General features: G+C 41.1%; 1 protein-coding gene across 1 annotated transcript in view; it reads left to right on the top strand.

The window, feature by feature from the left end:
* The window catches only part of LOC137320362 (von Willebrand factor A domain-containing protein 2-like), a 77,699-nt gene extending 70,086 nt beyond the window's left edge, over positions 1-7,613 (top strand). The window contains exons 11-15 of the mRNA XM_067982098.1: positions 294-401; positions 3,145-3,162; positions 3,266-3,835; positions 5,785-6,336; positions 7,501-7,613. Of these exons, the coding sequence (XP_067838199.1) occupies positions 294-401; positions 3,145-3,162; positions 3,266-3,835; positions 5,785-6,336; positions 7,501-7,613 (1,361 nt within the window). The remainder of the gene's footprint in view (positions 1-293; positions 402-3,144; positions 3,163-3,265; positions 3,836-5,784; positions 6,337-7,500) is intronic.
* Positions 7,614-20,722: the final 13,109 nt, after the last annotated feature.

Genomic DNA, 20,722 nt, shown 5'->3' with positions numbered 1-20,722 from the left:
CAAAGAAGAAGAAAAAATACTCTGACGAGGGAGTCTCTTCTTCAATGATGACGACAAATGTTATGCTTGTTTTTATTGTGATAAATGTTCCCTCTCATCTGTGGACAGCAATACTTTTGATACATTGCTGCACCCCTGAATCAACCAACCATTTATTACATATTGGAAATGACTATAAGTTATAATGTTTGGATAATCTTTGTAGTCATAATGCTAATCCAATCTTCTCATTTCTCTTACTGGTGCCACAAATATAAAATATGATTTTTGCTCTTTCCTGTGTACTGTTGCAGATCCCTGTGATTCAGGTCCATGTCATAATGGAGGACTCTGTGTTGCAGAGACTGTGGACGAGTACAGCTGTTTGTGTCCCCTTGGTTATGGAGGGGACAAACACTGTAGTAAGTATTTATTATAAGATCTTGAACTAAGGACTTGCACTTTATTTTCAATAGTGAGATATTACATTCTGGATGAAAAATCATTGTGAAATAAGGTACCTGATAACATCAAAGAAATGGAAAATATGAAAGAGATCAAGAGACAATTGGATATGTTTCAGTAGACAAAATGGATTGGGAGATAAAATGAAAGAACTGGTAGATGGATCTGATCTCAGGAAAAAAGACAGGCTTGTTGGGCCTAATTACTTAAAATATTCAATTGTTATCTCCTCAGGGTGGTAGGGGGGCATTTTGTGAAGGTAATTGATCTCCAGGTTTGATTGCCTTGACCTGCTGAGATTTTGGTGCCTTACCTAGAGCCTTATAAGGATTCAAACCAGCTCTCGGCTAAGTTTCCAACCCATTTAAACTCTGCTGGGGTGAATGGAAAAGTATTCCACGCATCCTTCGCACGTCATGTCATGGGGTATTCCCAGGCTATTCCGGGAATTCCGTCCCTGTTAAGCCCAACACAATTTTTCCAGCTGAGAGCTGGCCTGCTTTGGGTCTAGTAATGGACCCAAGACTGAACGAGAGAAAGCTAATCGATCCCAGAGGATCAATTACCTCTCCCAAAAACATCCATTTGCTCCCTTAGAAGCATTTTAAACATCTCTAGGCATTTTCTCTTCAGTCCTTTGCAGGACTCAGTTCTGCCATCAGAGTGGTTTAATGTCGCTTTGATTGTCTTGGCTGTTGTCAGGCAGATGCTTCTGCAGTGCCCGTACAGGCACAGGTTGCCCACCCCCGGCTATTTAAATGAACCTGTCCCAGTGATTTTGGACATGGTCCACAGCAATGGATAACAGTAAAATTTCAGGCCCTTAGTTACAGGAGTCTGAAAAGGACTCTAGGAATTCGAACATTTTGTTACTTTTGGTTTCAAAGACAGTTTAAAGTATTGACACAAGTTAAGGACTGTATTCCTATTCATCATCTGATTTATTTTGCTTCTGTATGAATTAAGTTTCTGTAATAAATCTGATTTGTATTTTTATCCTGAACATTATGCTCTGACATTGTGGTGGTTTTCAGTCTATCAAAGCGATTAGTGGTACATGGTAGGCATCCTATAGGACTTCTTTTACATAACCCAGTGTATAAAGTAGTATAAAGTTATATTATTAATCCTGAAACATGCCAATCCCAATCACCACATGTTAAATTGTAACTTTTGACTCATAGGGAATGCTGGTTCGCCTATGAAAATTGTAATCTGGCCTGAACACGAATAAGAACAGTTTTGAGAATGCCCAAATCGTTACATTCATTAAACTAATTATCAAGGCCATTTATTTACTCTTACTTCGATTTTTCCCAATTGAATCAGCGTGATTGGACTTGCTGCAGGTCTCTTGTTAATTCCTGCCTCTGTTACAGTCACATTTTTGAGCCAGATTTGAATTCCTAGTGGCATAAGTTCACTGCAAATATCATAGTCAGGGGGTAATAGTCAGCTGGTATAAAGCATTGGTTCAGCCCCACCAGGAGGACTGTGTACAATTCTGGTCACTATACTACACAGGATTCTGGCTCTGGAAAAGGTAAAGTGGCGGGCAGATCAACTGATCCCAGGGATCAGGCACCTGAGCTATGAGGAGAGAGTAAAGAAGGAAAGAACTTGCATTTATTTGGCACCTTTCGCATTCCCTGAGTTATGAGGAGAGAGTAAGAACGCTGGGAATGTTTAGACTGGAGAAAAGGTTCAGAAGTGACCTTATGGAATTTTCTAAGAGATATGGATAAACTAAACCCTAATAAAATGTTTAATACAACCATAAATTCTATAATAATGGTACAGATTCAGGCTCAGAAGAGGGAAGGTGAAATTACTTCAGCAGTGAGTGATGAGGATGTGAGACAAACTGCCCATAGAAATAGTGTTGGAAAATTCAAGAGTTCTTTTGGTGATAGAAGTGATTCAGAGGCTGAGTATGTTTTTTTTAACTTTGATACCAGCCAAATGGTCTTTTCTGTTCCTGTGAATTCCTGTGTTCCTAGAGTAGCTGCATCATACTGTCATTAGGCTATTCTGTCTCCATTGAAATCCATGCAAGCAAATGGTTTGGTCATGGAATAGCACTGTGTTAGCTGTGGTATAAAAGCAGGAGTCCACGCATACCACAGAAACTAATGTATAACATAATATGCATTTGAAACCATATCTGTTGGTGTCAGATCCATCCGCCCATATATATAGCATGTATGCAGTTAGGTGAAATAGGCCACACACATTGGATGCTCTAACTTGCTCTAAAATTTGGAATCCTACTATGCATGTACAAGGTACACATACCTAAGCGTGCAGAGTAGTGCTCACCGCTTTAGAGGTAACAGGAACATCACTATCAGTAGCCAGTATAACCTCGCCAGCGTAAGTGAGGGGGCCCCTAATGTATGATATCAGCATCAGTTGGTCAAGTGATCTGATATAAACTCTAAGTGCTGAAGGGGATATCAGTAGTGGTTCCTTGACAACCCCTGGATGTTGATTAAATAAACAAAAACAGAACGTAAGAAATGCTTTTCATTTATAGTCAAGAATTTCTTCTTTTGAAATCTGCACCATTAATGCCCCTTTATGGATTATATTTCACAAAAGGACTGAGATTGCTGGAAATCTACATGAATAGATTTCATGAATGTGAATCTTAATAAACACTTTCCTTTACTAATTATATTTTATTGTTTTGTTACACAGCTGGAAACAGATACCTGAGTAAGTACCTGACTAAGACAATTCACTCAGTGGAATGTGCCATTTCAAAGCTTATGCCGTTGTCTTGTCCTCATGAACCAATGCATTTACGTTCCTTATGCAGTACCTGCTGGCATCATGGAGTGTACTGTCGACCTGCTCTTTTTAGTGGATGGGTCATGGAATATGGGCCTCGAGGGATTCCTACAAGCTAAAGCTTTTGCTAAAAGACTTCTTCGATCCATCATGATTTCTTCAGCCAAAGTTTTAGTGGGGTTTGCTCAGTATAGTGACAGAATTCATATCGAGATTGGAATGGGACAATATGGTGGCTTCAATGACTTGCTGAAAGCAATTGATGACATACGCTTCAATGGAGGTAACACTTTCACGGGAAAGGCCCTGCATTATGTAGCTGAAAATGGTTTCAGGATCAGTGAAGGCTCCAGAACGAACGTTCCTCATGTTCTTGTGGTGTTGTCCAATTCTAAATCTCATGACTCGGTGATTCTCCCTGCACAGTCCGCTAAAGAGAGGGAAATATTTATTCTGTCTGTTGGAGCAAAACATATAATAAATCAACTAAACCAGATAGCTGGAGACGTTCAGCTGGCATTTACGTATAATGAACCCCAGGAACTCGACAGTAAGGTTTTGGAGCTTAGGACGAAAATATGTGGATTGAACACACCTGGTAAGTTGTTCTTTTGTTTTGTTTGTTTGTTGCAGTCTCAATTTGTGATTGATGATGAGCACTTAGGCCCCGATTTTAACTCCAGGCGAGGTACGGGTGGACCTTATGGTGAGGTACTCACCTGCCGCTGCAGAAATGAGGCCCAGGCTATTTTAATTAGGGGCATCTACAAAAAATGCACCTAGTTTGGGCCAGCAGTAAGGTGACGAATGATAAGCTCACCATGCTCTGACCCCAATGTGTAGAGTAGCTCATATCGAAATCTAATGCAGTATCTGGAAATTCAGTGGGTAGGATGTGCTGATACATTCCCTTAATAACTTAAGTTGGAAGTAAAGTCTGGAGGCACTACCTTTTGTTCGGATAAAAATATTATAGGGGAAATTTTCTGGTGACCAGCGGCTGCTTGCAAAGCCCAGCTGGTATTGAGGGGTCTTGTAAAATTTAACCCAATAACCTAAAAACTTTTGCTTTGACCTTTTTAAAAAAAACATTTTTTTGAATGTCCACAGACTGTGATCCCGTAAATTATGCTGGGATGGCATCCATTGGTGATCTCAGGCAGTAACCCTGCCAGAGTAATTGGGGTCAGAGAGGGGTCACCTAATGTGAGTGCCTACGGCAGGCATCCGCACCACTACAGGAGCATCTGGGCCAGTTATTCACCAGTTAGCTGTCTTTTGAGGGTCCAAGCTGCAACCCAATCCTGGAGCCCCAGGTGGGCCCCACTTCCACGAGGGTGGTGTCAGCACACTTCTTCTGACTGGGTTCCACCAGGCTCTTGGGAGACCAAGGTTGCGGGGACTTACTGCAGTGTGTTGCAGAGGCAGGTAGTGGACTCCTCCCACTTATCCATCATCTCAACCACGAGTGAGGAAACTGCCAGCACCTGAGATTGATTCTCCTGAAATACTGTTCTTTTCAAGACTGGGCTTTGAGATGTGGGTCCCTGGGCTCAGGGATCTTTGCTCCAAAGGGTCCTGCTGGAGACATTCTTGAAGAGTTTTTTTTTATTCGTTCATGGGATGTGGGCGTTGCTGGCAAGGCCGGCATTTATTGCCCATCCCTAATAGCCCTTGAAGAGTATGACAAATTGATTGATGAGACATGTAGTGAATTTATTTGAGAGTCAAGTGAGTGAGCCAAGCACTTCTTGTTCCTTACCTGGTTGACCCTAGTTTGCTGTTGAAGTGTGCAAGTGGAATTATCTTTTAAAGGCCGCACCCTGGTTTCATGCACTCCAGCAGATTAGACCCGTTTTACACAGGATTTATGCCAGTGACAGTGGTCATAGTATGTAAAAAGACTTGCATTTATATAGAGCCTTTCACGATCTCAGGACATCCCCAAAGCACTTTACGTGCAATGAAGTGCTTTTTGAAGTGCAGTCACTATTGTAATATAGGAAATGGGTATGCAAATGAGCCAAGCCAGGAAACTCTCATGTAAATACCTCTCTCCCGACCACCCTCGAGTGCTAATCCTTTTTTCATGCTGAAAGTGGCCTAACTCACCCTGTGGAAATTCTCCCCCACAGCCTTCATTATCTATTATTGACAGCATTAACACTTCTAAATTTGCTTCTAGAAAATTGTCTGAAAATAAGATGGGGATAAAATTTATACTGGAATTCTGTCAAAATATGAAGAATCCAACCACATTTTTTGTTTGAAACTTGTGTCACTATCAGTCTTGTAACAGAGCTGGGAAGTGAGGGATTATGCATGAAGTGCCCTCGATAATATAAATGTAAACTTAATTGAGTTTACAGAGAATCAGAGGCCAATTGAAAGATAAAATTTGCAGATATGATGGAATATAAATGAGAAAACTGTTTGTTTCATTTCACACCCAATTAATTGTTTTCTCCCTCATTTTTCCCTGCAAGCTGTTTTATTGTTTACATTTACCAAAGTGAGTTAGTGCTGTGTGACTCTACTGTTTCACAGGTTGTTTTTCCAAGTCCTTGGATCTAGTATTTGCCGTGGATGCTTCTGATAATGTTGGAAGACAACATTTTCGTCAAATAAAAGGGTATGTGAGGAACGTGATCTCACAGTTTGATATCGACAGAGACCTTACACAGGTTGCTATGGTGATCTACAGCGACAAACCTCGAACTCTCTTTAACTTGGATTCCTTTGACAGTGAAGGAAAAATTAAAAGGGCAATCAGCTCAGGCCCATTCCTGGATGGGAGTGCTCACACTGGGAAAGCACTTAAATATATACTGGAAGATACCTTAAGCATCCAGAAGGGAGCAAGGCCAGGAATCCACAAGTTTGTTGTGGTAATTACTGGTGGTCAGAGTTCAGATGATGTTGTTGCCAGTGCAGAACAGCTGAGACATAATGGGATCACCATAATAGTGCTGGGAGTGGGGGATACTCAGGCAACATCACTTCTGACAATTGCAGGAAGCCACAAGTTCATGATTCCAGTACGTTCCTATGAAGATTTTAAACATTATGAAATCAACTTGGTGCGAAAAATATGTGAAGGTAAGCTGCACATATAACTATACTTTAAAAGTTTAAAAACAGGGTATGAAGTTCTATTTTAACAATGTGTGTGTGTGTGTGTGTGTGTGGAGAGTGGGGGGTGGGTAGATATGGGCTGACATGAAGGTTAGCTAAATATGAGGAGAAGCCTCAACAACCAACAGGGCCTGTGGGGTATTATTTCATCTTGGTCTATACTTGTTCCTATAATCTCCAATCTCAATGCCACCAAATATTTATCCAGCACCATTTTGAAGGAGATAATTGGCACAGCAGCAGCTTTTGCTGAAAGTCTGTTCTTTGAAGAATGTGTGTCTGTTATTTTTGCTGAAGGAAATGATGCTATGAAGATGGTTTATATACCCTGTTGCCATGACTGGAACTATTCACACTGGCAGAAGAGCTGCAAAAGCTCACAAAACAAAGTTAAGGTGGACAAACAGGAGAAATTTACCCCCATAAAGTCACGGTTGAGAAGAGGCCATTCAACTTATTAAAGCTCATCCTTCATGAAGCAAGTAGCAATGTTATATATTACATAAATTATATAATCAATGTATGTACTGCCCACAGGAATTATTGTCAATGAATGTATATGATATATCATTATCGTATAGCTAGTGTCAGAGAAACCAGCGCTGAGTGTTTTATGGTGCCCGACTACAGAGTCCTAGCTGGTCATTCTGTAGCAGTAGATCTTGATTGTCTCATAGGAAGTGAGGTGACTATAGGCCTTTAAATTCCTTTTATTTCCTAATAAACATCCTTATAATTATAAACACAAGTAAAGGTAAAGTAAAACACAAGGATTTGAGGATTATAGAAATTACAGTACTGAAGTTAGGCCATCTGGCCCATTCCACCTGTGCTGATGCTTCCTCTTTAACTGGAGCTACCTATTCTAATCCCATTTTTGCAGCCTTTTCCCAAATCCTTTTGTTTCTTCCATCTCAAATACTTATCCAATTGATTTTTAAATTATGCTACAATATTTAAAAGGATGTATATATAATAGAGAAGCCTGTGACATGCATGAAGTACAATCGTATGTATTACATACTTGAGCAGGGCACAAGAGGAATGCACATGGACTAATTGTCATTAAGTCACTATATTCTAGCAGTAAATCACTAAACATGAGAAGTATCTTTATATGTTACACAGTATACAAGCTGGGGAAAATAACACAGCTACACTGGACTGCAAGATGGGGGAAGGATGAGCTGGGAGAAGTTGATAGGAAGAAGAAAGAGAGCCACGTATTCAGCTCATTATGAGCTCAATATGGCTAAAACAACAACTGTTCTTTTGGTCTGGAATATGAGGAGCAGATTAAGGATCAATCTACAGAGGCTGTCTTCAAAGGAATGGAGAAGGCTGGTAGAGATGATGCTCATGATAGCTTGTGAAACACATTGTTACTTGGGGAAGCCAGTGAGCATAGGGCAAGACGGTGGGAAACTCAGTGATCAGGGGGATGGATAGGTATGTCTGTCCAAAACTTGGGGAGTTCTAAATGGTATATTTCCTCCTGGTGTCAAGGTAAAGAACGTTGAAGAATGTGCAGACCTGTTTTAAGGAGGGTTGGGTGAGCAGTAAGGCAGAATGTGGCTGTAGTTAATGTAGGAAAGAATGGCAATGATAGGGATGTTGCATCCTCAGTGAGGTTTAGAGAGAAAGATTCATAGCGTGGGACTAAGGTGACTGAAGGCTCGGCAGCCAATGGTTGGCAAAGGAAGGGGAGGATGTAGAGAAGGCCAGAGTCAGATGGAGCACTGTGCTAAGAAAGGGATTTGGTAGGGGGGGTGGGGGCGGGCAGTGGTGGAGATTAGGCATAGGATGGGGTGAGACTGTGGAAGGATGTCAGAGAGAGAAAAGGATTCTAAATTTAATGTGTTGGGTATGGGATGTCAGGGATATAAGCAATTGCGACTTGGTATGGGACAGGATTCATGCAGCAGAGTTTTGACAAGTTGGAATTAATGGGAGGCCAGCAAAAGGAGCATTAGAGTAATTGAATCTGGAGGTAAAGTGTTTCAGTGGCTATTGTAGGTGCGGAGGTGAGCAATGTTGCGGAGGTGGAAGTAAACAGTCTTGGTGATGGATAGAATTTGGGGTTCAAAGCTGAGCACAGAATCAGTCATAAGGTACTAGCAGTATGATTCTGCCTCAGAGTAGTTGGGGAGACGGATGGGGTTATTGGCGAGGGCCAAAGACAGTGGCCGAGAACTGGCCTACTAATCTCCCAATATGGTGAGCCAGAAGTCTGCCTCCCACCATATCGGATAATTGCTCGATCCCCCCACCCTTCCTCACTTACCTGAGGATCGCTGCAACGCAACAGCGGCCCAATCTTCAATCCCAATTCACCGGCTGCCCTGCGCAGCGCAACGGCTCCGTGGAAATGTGGCCCAAAGCCCAATATCAGGGGCACCTCATGCCCCACCATTCATGCAGTGGGATTGTACCTGCGCCCCCACGTGCCTAGAAATGGGCGTGTGAATTTCTAGGCTGATGGCTTTGGTTTTCCCGATGTGGAGCTGGAAAACTCGAGGTCAGACAAGCAGCCTTACAGCAGGAATCTGTCGAGAGGTAGAGGAGATGATAGAGAGGGACAGCTGAGTCTCAGTGTATATGTGAACATTAGGCAACTAAATATCTGGTTGGAAGAAGGGTTTCAAGTTTGTGGGGTTTTAGGATTAATTTTGGAACAAGAGGTGGCTACAGAGCAATAAGGGACTTCACCTGAACCAATAGAGTGCCAACGTCCTGACACCAAGAATAGATAGAATTTGCTGGTATGAATTTAAACCAATGAACTCAGCAAAGTGAAATGGAGAGACATGTCCTAGAACAGATTGGGCTAGAGTTAACAATAAGCAGATTGGAAGAAATAAGGAAAACATAGAAGGGAATAGGTTATCAAACACTAACAATGGATCATGGCTAAAGAGTCTATATGCGAATGCGCAAAGCATTATAAATAAAATTGAAGACCTAGAAGCCCATTACTACTATGGAGTGGTTTGATGTCATAGCTTTTGCAGAAATTTGGCTTCAGTTGGGGCAGGTCTGGGAATTAAACATTCCTGGCTATAAAATTTGCAAGAGAGAGACGGACAGGCAGACAGACAAACAGAGGGAGAGGGAGATTGATTATTGAGGTGGTGTTCAGATTAAAAAGACTAAAGAGTTTTGCAACAATACTGGCCATCCATTCTAGACCACCATATAGTGAGAACAGAGGAAGGGAGTTATAGACAATTGAAAGAGGTTTGTAGAAGTAATGGCCCAGAAATTGCTTCTAAAATAACGGTCAGCTCAACAGCGCTCACTGTTATTAGTGATGAAATCGAAGAGCAAGTTCTGGCCTCCACACATGCTCAGTTAAATGTGGAAATCCGGAACTTGCACTTCCTGGTTTGCCAGCGATATAACAGACTCGCTTTAAAGGGACCTCGCTGGCCGGAATCACTAGAATCAACAGACCAATGGCAACTTGCTCTCTTGCCCAGCTAGAAATTAATATTGCCACAAAATAGGTACGCTCAAAAATATCAGCTCTAAACTAAGATTTAACGGCATGGTAAGTTTTAATGTCTGCCAAACAACCTCTCTGGCACTGAAATTTAATTTTTTTTAAAATGTGGATTTTCATTAATTGTGATTTTAAGAGCTGTTGAACATTTAAATTTTTTAATTTTAATTTTTTTTATTTTCTCATTTATCTCTATCTTTTAATTCAGTATTTCTTACCCTCACTTTATTATTTCACTGTCTCTATTTTTATAAAGGTTTTAAAATTTTTTACCTTTCACTTCCTGGTTTTGACTCATTGACTTTTCGTGGCTTGTCAAAAATGCTGCAATCTGATTGACTAGAGGAGCTCGCTCTCCCCATGACCACTCACATGATCCTAGCTCTGCTGGACTTAACGCTGGACTCTTTTCAGCTTTGAATTAGAGACCGCGGTAAGTTTGTGGGTGAGAATAAATCTATGGAGCGGCAAGCACAGTTCATTTGCTGCTCTGAGCAATTTCTGGGCTATAGGATTATACTAAAGGGGAAGATCAGCTACTGAGAGGTAGATTGCGATAACATTAACAATGGTGGTCAAAATGGACTGCGAATCATAGAAAATGGTCCTGAATGCATTTTAAGTCCAACAAGTTAAGATAGTTTGGGGGCAGTGATTATCAATTTTGACTGTAATTTCAATTATGTTATGAAGAAAAAGATGTCAAAAACAAATGTATTGGACTGGAAAAGACCGTGGGGTAATCTTCCTGGCCCCTTCCTCTGCATGGGTGTTGGATAGACGCAGTGCGCCCAAACTGCCTTGCGCCTGCAGTAAGCCTATATTAGGTGTCATTCTGAGTGACACTGAATAGCTATTTCATAGTTAAGAGATTATGCAATCTGGGCACTGGATTCCCATAAATAACTCAAAGCTTTCTGAATTTTTTTTCCAGTAATGCAATTTTCTAATATCCAAAAAAAATGCATTTCACCATAAAATTATTAAATATATTCACTGAATTGTCTTCTGTGTCTTTAAATGCCTTCATTAAAATTTTTACTTAAAAAGGCCTTAGCCTTTCCCAAAAGCCTGGGCTTGCACATGATTATTTTTGTCCAGAACTGTGACTATGAGTTGAATTTGGATTGTGCATTCTGAGTATGTAACTAATTTCCTACTGTTCAGTCAACTCTACTGATGGAATACTTTTCTTTACCTCCTAGCAATTTCTACCCTGTAGCTTTTCTTCAGAATTTTGAAAAACGAGGACAAATTTCAAAAGCTTTAATGAGGTAAATTTTTTATTGAGTATTTTTTAAAAAAAGTGTGAGAAAGTGAAAAAAATGATGATTACACACCTGTTGTGGATTTTGCATTTTATAAACTTTAGAAAGTGAAAATGAAGTGCATCTTTCTTCCATGTCTTCAAAATAAATTAGTTGAATTTTGAAGCCAACTAATTATCTCCACCTGACAATTAGAAAAGATCAATGCTAGTGGCTTATACTTGTGAGATTCTAATGTCTAATACCCAATAGAGAGGGAGAGAAAGGCAGCTATCTGACAGACAGGCAGCTTTTCTTCCTCATTCTCATTTGATTTCGCCTTTTTTAAAAAAAAGGCAAGTTCAATGTTGAAAGTAACTAAAGTCACTTTGAGGGAAACAGGAAGGGGAGTCAGAGAGGGAGGGAAGGAGGAAAGTGGTTGAGGTGATGAGCTGTAGGCCTTTCAGTACCCACTTTTGGGGTTATTGAGTGGGGGAGTGGTTGTTGGGTTATGGGTGAGGTGCATGACAGCTGAGTAAGGGGGAGGGGAGGATACAGTGCTTAAATGGGTAGTTCAACAGGCAAGAGGCAGGGGTACTGATGGGAATGAGGGGCTGGTTGGAAGGTGAAGGGGTAAGGGATGAAAAAAAAGAGCATTGGGAGGCACATATAATTGGGAGAAGAGATGATAAGGGAGCCCTCGGGCCATTTTTAACCTGCATCTGTTGGCGGCTTCATTTCCCATAACATTGCACCATACTACCCACTCTAAAGGAAAAAAAAACAGAAGCAAAAAAACAGAAGGGGGGGGGGGAAGAGAGAGAGAGAGAGAGGGAGAGAAGCAGCAGAGGGGAGAGCACACCATAGAAGGAAAAAAGGAGACAGAGAAACAGCAATACAAAGACAGGCAAAACATTTTCTGCAGATTACCATGTTCAATGCCACATCAACTAGCATAAATATTAAAAAGGAAAGTGTATTAAAAGGATTCGTGGGGTTTAAATTTAATAAGTCACTGATATTCCTGACCCTTGCCCCTGGAAAATTTCGACCTTACTCTGAAATATCCAGGATGGCCTGTTGGGAGTAGAACCTCCAATTACCCCAGACACAGTCATCACCATTAGGAGCTGGGGCAAGGACTCTATTTCAGACCAGGCATATCTTCCTAACAACTGGTGATTGAAGGGGCTACCTGGGGGACAAGCTACAATTGTGGCCTGGATCCCTGAGAAATGATAGCTTTTTGTTGAAATCTTGAATGAGTTCCACATGGGGACCGCACTGGGTAACTTTCTAATATTTCCAAGGGGTCCCCAACGTGTCCCCCTCCAGCCCGGCCACCTCCACTGGACCTTCCAGCACATTTACAGTGACCCCTGGTGGCACGAGCACCTGTCATTGGCAAATTAAGGGTCCTTCCCCTGACACTACAAACTTTGGCAGGGTCAGCTGCAGCAGTCCAGGGGGGCACTTCTCACCACTTATACTGGGATGTGCCCACCCCCCACAGATTTTCAGGGCCTACGTATTTAGTGAATTTCCTGTGACGGTGTTGAAGTCTAGATCAGTATTGCAGAGTGTAGCTCACTCAGATTGTCGGTACTTATTGATTTAACAGGGCCACTTCAACAGAGTTTCCACAGCCCATAAAATCCGCACTTTTTGGATACACAGCGACGTTTAAGGAAATCTCGTTCAGCAGAAGAAAAACTGGAACAATAGGAATAGCATTTTAAAGCACTTCAGTGGAAGTCCTGTCTGCTGTTTGATGTAAGACATCTTTAGATTGACCATAATTTGAATTCTAAAGTTTAACCCTTTGAATACTGGAAGGAAACCACCAATACAGAAATTAGTTTTCCATCTTTGGCGGCCCACGTTTGTGTGTAAATAGGCATGTTCAATAGTCTCATGTTAGCTCCTTTCCCATGGTCATGTGCTTCACAAACCATCTGCTGCACAATTGCTTGGCACCACCACAATCCTCAGTATGTATACTGAGGTGCATTAGTACACTTTTAGTCACATGTTCTGATGTGTTATAAACAGCACTGTATTCGGCATAAATATATTTGTTTCTTGCAAAATGACAAACAATAAAATGTTATGCTTTTCACTTTTAACTTGAAAGCGCAAATGTAATTTGATGGAGTATTTTAGCATTGATAATTTTGTAACACCTTTAATCCATTAGTAAACCATACCTATTAGTAAACCATACTGAATGGTAAATCAAAAAGAATTACATTACTAGAATTTATAAATCATATTTGATCTATCTTCAATATAACTATTTTTAATGTATGTTATGAAAACAATGCCATCGCTAAACATTCTGGTATAACAAATTTGCTCCAGTATTTGTTATTTCTTAATTTGATGCCAGAATCTTCAGTTAAAAAGGTATAAAGTATTAGTTGTTCTGCTACACATAGATATTCACTTTGTTTTATGATCTAAAATCTTTTCACACGACAGATTTTAATCAATTTTTATCTAATTTCTTTTAAAACTTATAGAAAGTGAAATTACACTTAACACTCACTGCCTTAAATGGGAGTTAAATGTTTGACATGTACAACTTGTTATGCTTTCTGGAGGCTAGTGTTTTAGAGTGTCCTAAAACCCTACACACCATTTAGTGGCCAATCCAAAAGCCCCTGCACTAATGTTGCTTAACTCGCTAAACAGCTACTTAACCAATATAAATAGCACTCAATGACTCAACACAGCCTTGGAGTGAGCAATTTCAGGGAGAATGGAGGGAGAGTTCAGACAGCACAAAGACAGATTCACAGATAGAAATCTGGAAGTAATAGTAGACAGCAGAAGGAAAATGGTGAAGAGGAGCAACCCACCAGTAAGCAAAGGGTCAACCAGGCCAACATCCCAACCATGAATGCAAGGTCATTTACCCAGAGAAACTGGAGTCTGACCTTCAGAAAAATGCCAAGGTGAACAATGAGGAAGAGGGTGGATAAAACATGGACGCAATATATGTAAGCAGTCATTCAGGTCAATCTCAAATTGTTAGTTGTTTTGAGTAGCTTAATATACTTCACCTGAATTGATCCAGTAATGAGCTGCAATTACACCACAAAGTAAGGAATATAGAATCATAGCATAGTTACAGCACATCACAGAAGGAGGCCATTCAGCCTATTGAGGCCGTGCTCATGCCAATATAGTTGAGAACCAGTAGAACAGGCCAAAAAGGGTCAATGAATTGCAGCTTTGAAAAATTGAAGACCAAATGCCATTATTTGTGCATTCATCTGGCAAGCTAATGCACTCAATCAGCTCTCAAACATGTTATAGCTGAGGTATTTTACATTTAAGTAACTATGCATAAAGCTATAAAATCATATTGCTGTTTGACATATATAATACAAAACATCCATTCATTCATTCAGTGCACGTTCCTCAGGCATGAAGATAGTGAGCACAGCTGAGCATCCCTCATGAGTATCCCCACTGATACTATTGAGACAGAGGTTGACAGTCCAAGACATGATCAAGGCCAGGTGTGATGTGCTTGGTAACACACAGTCATCACAGAAGAATGCAGAGGCCTTGTGGTAAAGTAACATTCTCTGCACACACAAATCAATGGTCACCATGAGGACTCGACCTCAAGCAGCTGGATGCACGCACACTCACAGGAACATGTGGGTGGCTGTTATGAGAAAGAAAAAAAATAAGGCTTGAATGTATCACCTTATCACACCTTTCAGAAATATCTCAAAGTGCTTCATATAGAATGAAATTCTTTGAAGTCCAGTGTCTGCTATTACGTAGGCAAATGCAACAGCTTTTCAGCAGACAACATAAGATGAATGAACAATTAATTGTTTTTTTCCCCCAAATGTTGGCCAACACTACTGTAGAATTTCCTGATTTTCTTCTCGCAGTATCATGGAATCTTTAGCATGCATCTCAGCCACCTGAACATGTTTAACATCTCATTTTAAGGACTGCACTGCCTTAATACTACATTGAAGTTTCAGCCCTGATTATGCGCTCAAGTCCTGAGCAGAACTTGTATCCATAACCTTCAAAGTTGGTGATGAGTGTGCTACCAATGGAGTCTCAGCCACGTTTTGAGAGGGTAACCCGTATCTGAGGAACTAATTATCGTCCTGGAATAAGTAAGGAATCCATTATTCCCTTAAAATAGGGTGTTGTGGACATGCCCCATCGATCATGCATTGACGTGCAGAATTCTTTGGCGGTGGTCGAAGATCATTTGGACATTCTTAGAATGGGCTCTTATGTCAATGAACAGCATAGGATGGTTAAATGAGGAATGCCACACCTTTCATAAAACCCTGTAGCCGGCCGGAGTGAACTGGGCACAAGGGAACAATTCCTGCAGCAGAACGGATCGGGCCAAGGACCACCTGATAATGGGCCTTATTTACATCAGACCAATGAGCTGCAGTCACCTGCTGGGCGTTCCCAGGCAGCTCGCCTGTGAAGAACATTCGAATTTGGGGCCGTTGCATCGCTGGTAGGTTAGGTGAGTCTAGGGAGAAGGGGGTGGGGCGGCCAAGCATAGCAGGGCGGGGGGAAAATCGGGAGGGGGCGGCTCGAGGGTATGAGGCCTTGATCAGAAGGAGGGATTGAGGTGCCAATTGGGAGATGGAGGGATCGAGGTGGCAATTGAGAGAGGGAGGGGTCACAGCAGCGATCGGGGCAAACAAGGCAGTTGAGGCAGCGATCGGGGGTGGGGGGGGGGGGAAGGCAGTGGCCAGTGGTTTTAATGTGGTGGCGAGAGGAGCACTCCTGCACCCCCCGGCTCCAGATAAGTACTTTTTTAAAACATCTTTTTAGTGGTCCCTTTAAGGACCACCTGTTAGGCCACATGTGGACTTTGCTTTCCTAAATGCAACTGGCCCGGCCCAGCCTGGACTGCAATTAGGGCAAAATAATTTGGCAAAGGAGGCATCTCACAAACATTATGCCCCTTATTTGCATATGTAAAGGGCTTAACGCATGTTTAAGGCTTGGGTCCTGGATGCCTCCCTGGAATGCCTATAACAATGTGACAAGCGGCACATTTCCAACGCGGCCATACTGAACGCTTTGGCACCCATTTTTCACCTGGAAATTTCTATTTTCTAGAAATAATCAAATTTCTAGGCCTGTGTGCCTCTTCTGTTCCTGTTGTATGACAGTACTGTGATCTCAATATTGCGAGGACTGCAAACTAGCTAATCTCCTGCTATTGCCTAAAAGGAACCTTTGACAAAAAAGTTGAGTGCTAGTATCATTTGTACTGCTACTGTCAATGTGGTGCTGATAATGCTGCTCGACTGCTGGTCTGGTTCCAGGAGATGGCACAATTCATCTATAGCTTAGTACCCGAAGCAAAGCCTCAACACCATTCTGGGTGAGAATGAGTATTTCTAGCACAGCAACAGCTACATGGCTGGTGTAGTAATGGGTCATTTTGGGTCTTCCCTCTAGGCCTTGGTAATCCCTGGCTGTCCTCTGCTACTGTTCCTCCTCCAACAGGTCCAACAAATTGAATCTTGCCAATGTACTTATTCTACTGTGTGGACTGTAGTAGTTGAGTCACTCTTTACAATGTCTCCTGTTCTGCTCTGTGCTGTAGCCTTGACAACACTCTTTGTTTCCTTAATGTCTTCATAGTAAGCATTATTAATGCAGCGTAGGCTGGAAGGCTGCTATAAGCAAAGTTGTACTTTTGTCTTCAATTGATGTTCAACAAGTCATTAACATGCCAAAAAAAATGTTGGGTCTATACTTTAATGTGCATTAGACCAGATTACTCCCTGGATGAATTTTAGAGGCCTGGACAAAAATGAATGAGTGGTCTGTTACTGCTGATAACACAAAATTACTACACAATGCACACTCACCCCTTGCATTAACTAACTCAAAAGAGGAATTTCAACTCAGTAATGCAGTAGTTAACTACTTCTGAACTTGCTTTTTATGTTCTTAATTTAGTTCTGTAACTATAAAAGAGAGTCCCCCTCTTTGCTGGCTTAAGTGCAGGCACCTCTAAATATCTCATCATCGACCTCGATTAATTTCACTTATTTTTATGATAGCATTATTAAAATTACTATTGCAGAAATATAAACCTTTATAATGATAAAAATATGTTTCCTCATCAAAATACACACCAATATGTACTTTAATTTTAAGTTTTTTTGATTAAAAAATCCATTTAGTATTTTTACCAACAGATGGGTGACTACTTAGTCAGAGCCATTTCCAAAGTTAGCATTTTTTCCCCTTTGATGAACATAACAAATAACATTGTCAAATTGTAATGAGTATATGTAATATTTACTGTCTATTGTTGCAGATGCAAATTTGACTTAGCAAATCTAAAAGGAGATGAAGAATTCTAATCACTCAATCCTACTGTTCAGTCCAGTCTACTGGGACCATATTGTGCCCAGCAATGCACAACACTGTATGACGTACATTAAAGCCAGGGTAGCTTAGTTTTCTTAACATCAGCAACTAATACAATCAACAACAAGCTTATGCCTCTATGCTGTCAATGTGTGTGTGTAATACCTGACAAAGTCTGCTAAATAGCCAGAAAAATGCTGCAAATGTGAGGTTTGAAAACTACAGTCACAAACATTTGGGAGTAGCAGGTGGTAATTTTACAAGACAGTCCCTACCGTTTATAGCAGGCGCCTGGCCAGATATATACGGTGGATGGGATAACCAAGAAATTTAGAGAAAGTACGTTTTTCCCCCCCTTTCTGGCTGATTTATCTTAATGTATATACTGTGATGCAAAAGAGTACTCGCATCCTTCCAAAGAGTACTCGCATCACCAAAGCATCCAAAATTCAATATCTTTCTGTACCAAATTTGACAAAGAGGGAAAGAAAGAGTGGATTAAGAGAGAGAAAAGAGAGACACAAAAAAAGTTTAAAAAGTTAAATTTAAAAGTTGACATTTTTAAAATCTCCCACAATTGATTACCTGAAGGAATGAGACTCTTCACTTTTAATTGTTTACTTTCTGGGCTCCTCAGGAGTTGATTGGCAGTAACTAACAATTATCTTGTTAAAATGATATTTATGCTGTTAATTACTAGACTTAACTTTCTGTGGATGAGTTTAATGGGCAATTAATGTGGAAATGCAGCAACTTCATGAAAATCACTGGGAGGTAAAGGGCGAGATGCCGTTTTCGCAAAGCTAACGGCAGAGTGGCGCAAATCGTCCAGAAACTTATGGCAATTTGCAATTCACAGGTTATCTCTTGCTCGCCACAAGTTGCTGGCCGATTTGCACGTTAATAACAGCATGCGTTGTTCACACGCCGTTATTTTTTCCCGCAAATTCTGGCATATGATAGTGTTCCTAGCTCACACACATTTACTTGGTGTTTGGCCTCAGTCTTATTTGGTTGTAGTTCTCACCCATGCTTAGTACAGATGGAATCACTTTATAGTCGTCAAACCAAATTTTACCCTTGTTCTTCAGATCTGAGTTCAACTTGCAGCAACTGTTGCTCATGTTCCACAACACAGTTGGAAGCACTTTGCAATCCTTAAAGAGATTGTTCCTATGTAAACATATGAAAATCTCATGTTTGCTGACCATGCTGGCGTTTCTGAATGAGAACTGGGATAGTTTTGCATTCCACAAAATGATAGTAGTGGAAGTTTTCTGGCTGCACAAACGAAATGGATTTCCTCTTTGAATATCTCATTCATAAAGGAAATGCATGTCCCAATCTCCAGAGTTAAAATTTAATTATTTTGGTGCATCAGACCAATTCAAAATCTTTAATTATCTTGATAGAAATCTCAGACATATAAGCAGTCACACAGAAATATTCAAATACTAGGTAAATCTGTGGAAGAACTAAACAATGCTTCCATATCCTGTATGTAAAGGCTAACTCCACAACTTCTTACCAGCTCCTGCGAATTATACTAGCATTGAATAACTGGCATAACATTTTACTCGAATTTTCAGATTGGTCCGTTTCTCTGAATTTTGAGCGAATTTGCTCATATTTTCCAAAGAATTTACAAAAAAGGTGAACGGCCAGATGTGCTGGCACAATTCAGATAAAGAGCATACCATTTCTTAAGCAATTATTTAAAGGGCACCGAGAATAAAATTAATGCCAATAGTAATAGAAAGTAAAAAAGTTAATGAAATGGTTTTTCTTGTTATATCAGTTGAAATCAGGCAAAAAGTGAAGAATCAGGCAGAGGGGCCTACCGTCAGTTCCTTACTCCTACCACTGCCAACTTCAATTTCTCTCCCACCCCCACCACAGGGAAGAAGGCTGTCTGACCCCAGGCCACCCCACACATATAAATGATGGTGGGGAGACGGAGTCCAGGAACCTGCCCAATTTCCCTCTTTTCCACCCCAGACTCTGAAGATTGCATGCAGAGAGCCTAGTAGTAACCATCTCTCCCTCCATGAGGCCTCAAACAGTCACCTCTTGAAAGCCTTGGTCCAGTCAGAGACCTTCAATGAAAACATTTTCCTAAGTCTTCAAAGTGCTCCTTCCCCCTTTTAAATCATCTCCCTCCTCCTCTTGGCACTGCAGTGGATACCTCTCTGCTGCACCTTCCTCGTTGGCAGTAGCAGGCTCCCCCTTGGTGGTAGGAATCCCACTCTGTGTAAGAGATTTGCCCCAATTCAGGGAAAAGGACCAAGATCGTGGTGGATTTGGAGTTGCAGGGGGAATTCCACCCCAACCCTGCTCTGACAGCAAACTCAATCCAGAGGAAAATCGAGTCCATTAACTTTCAATTACAATACCCCTTACATTACTGGCGTTACTCTCATTCACTCTGTGGTCTATATTCTCAGGTCACTGGTCATCAATTTATTTTGAATAAATTATGACTCAAACAAAAAATTACATATAAAGAATTGTAACAACTGAGGATTATATCATCCCCAAATGTTACATAATTTTTCTTGGTATAGAATCCTCTAGTAATGTGATTACGACAATGTCAGTTTTTCCACAGCAATACGGACAATCATGTTCTTCAATATAAATATATTCAAAGCTCAGTTAGTAGTCCCTACTTCCGCCCAGTCACTTTCATTCCAAACCACATCAATTCTTGGACAACCTATTTGACAGGACACTTCACAGTTACCAGAACACCTGAACCTAGAGTTCTCACTGCCAGCTACCCCTTGTAGAATACATCTGGCGGCAGTTTCAGAAAATGGGCAAGAGTTCCATCCCACTGGAACTTTGCGTCTCAGCACACTTTCTAGAGAGTGAGGACCAATGGCGTAGGAAGCAGCTGAAACAGGAGGATATCTGATGTGAAATGAGTGTCTAGCATTGCTAGGGAACCATTTATGGCGGTAGCTGATAAAAAAGGGTACAACTAAGTATGTTAAATCTGCAATATTTCAGTTTATTTTTTGCTATTCTTTTCCCAGAGAGGGTATGTCCCTCTCTGATATGCTTGGAAGAAGAGGGCTGAAACAGGGATATGAGGCAGATCAGGCTGCACAAGTGGTGCATTGTGCCCAACCTCTGGGACCTTCAAACCTGCATCTGCAGCCAGACCTCACTTTGGCAGCGAATTAATGCATGCAGAAGTTCC

The sequence above is a fragment of the Heptranchias perlo genome, chromosome 1, assembly GCF_035084215.1.
Source record: "Heptranchias perlo isolate sHepPer1 chromosome 1, sHepPer1.hap1, whole genome shotgun sequence".
NCBI lineage: Eukaryota > Metazoa > Chordata > Chondrichthyes > Hexanchiformes > Hexanchidae > Heptranchias > Heptranchias perlo.
Note: the sequence above shows the minus strand (reverse complement) of the source record. Positions and strands in the feature narration are given on the sequence as shown.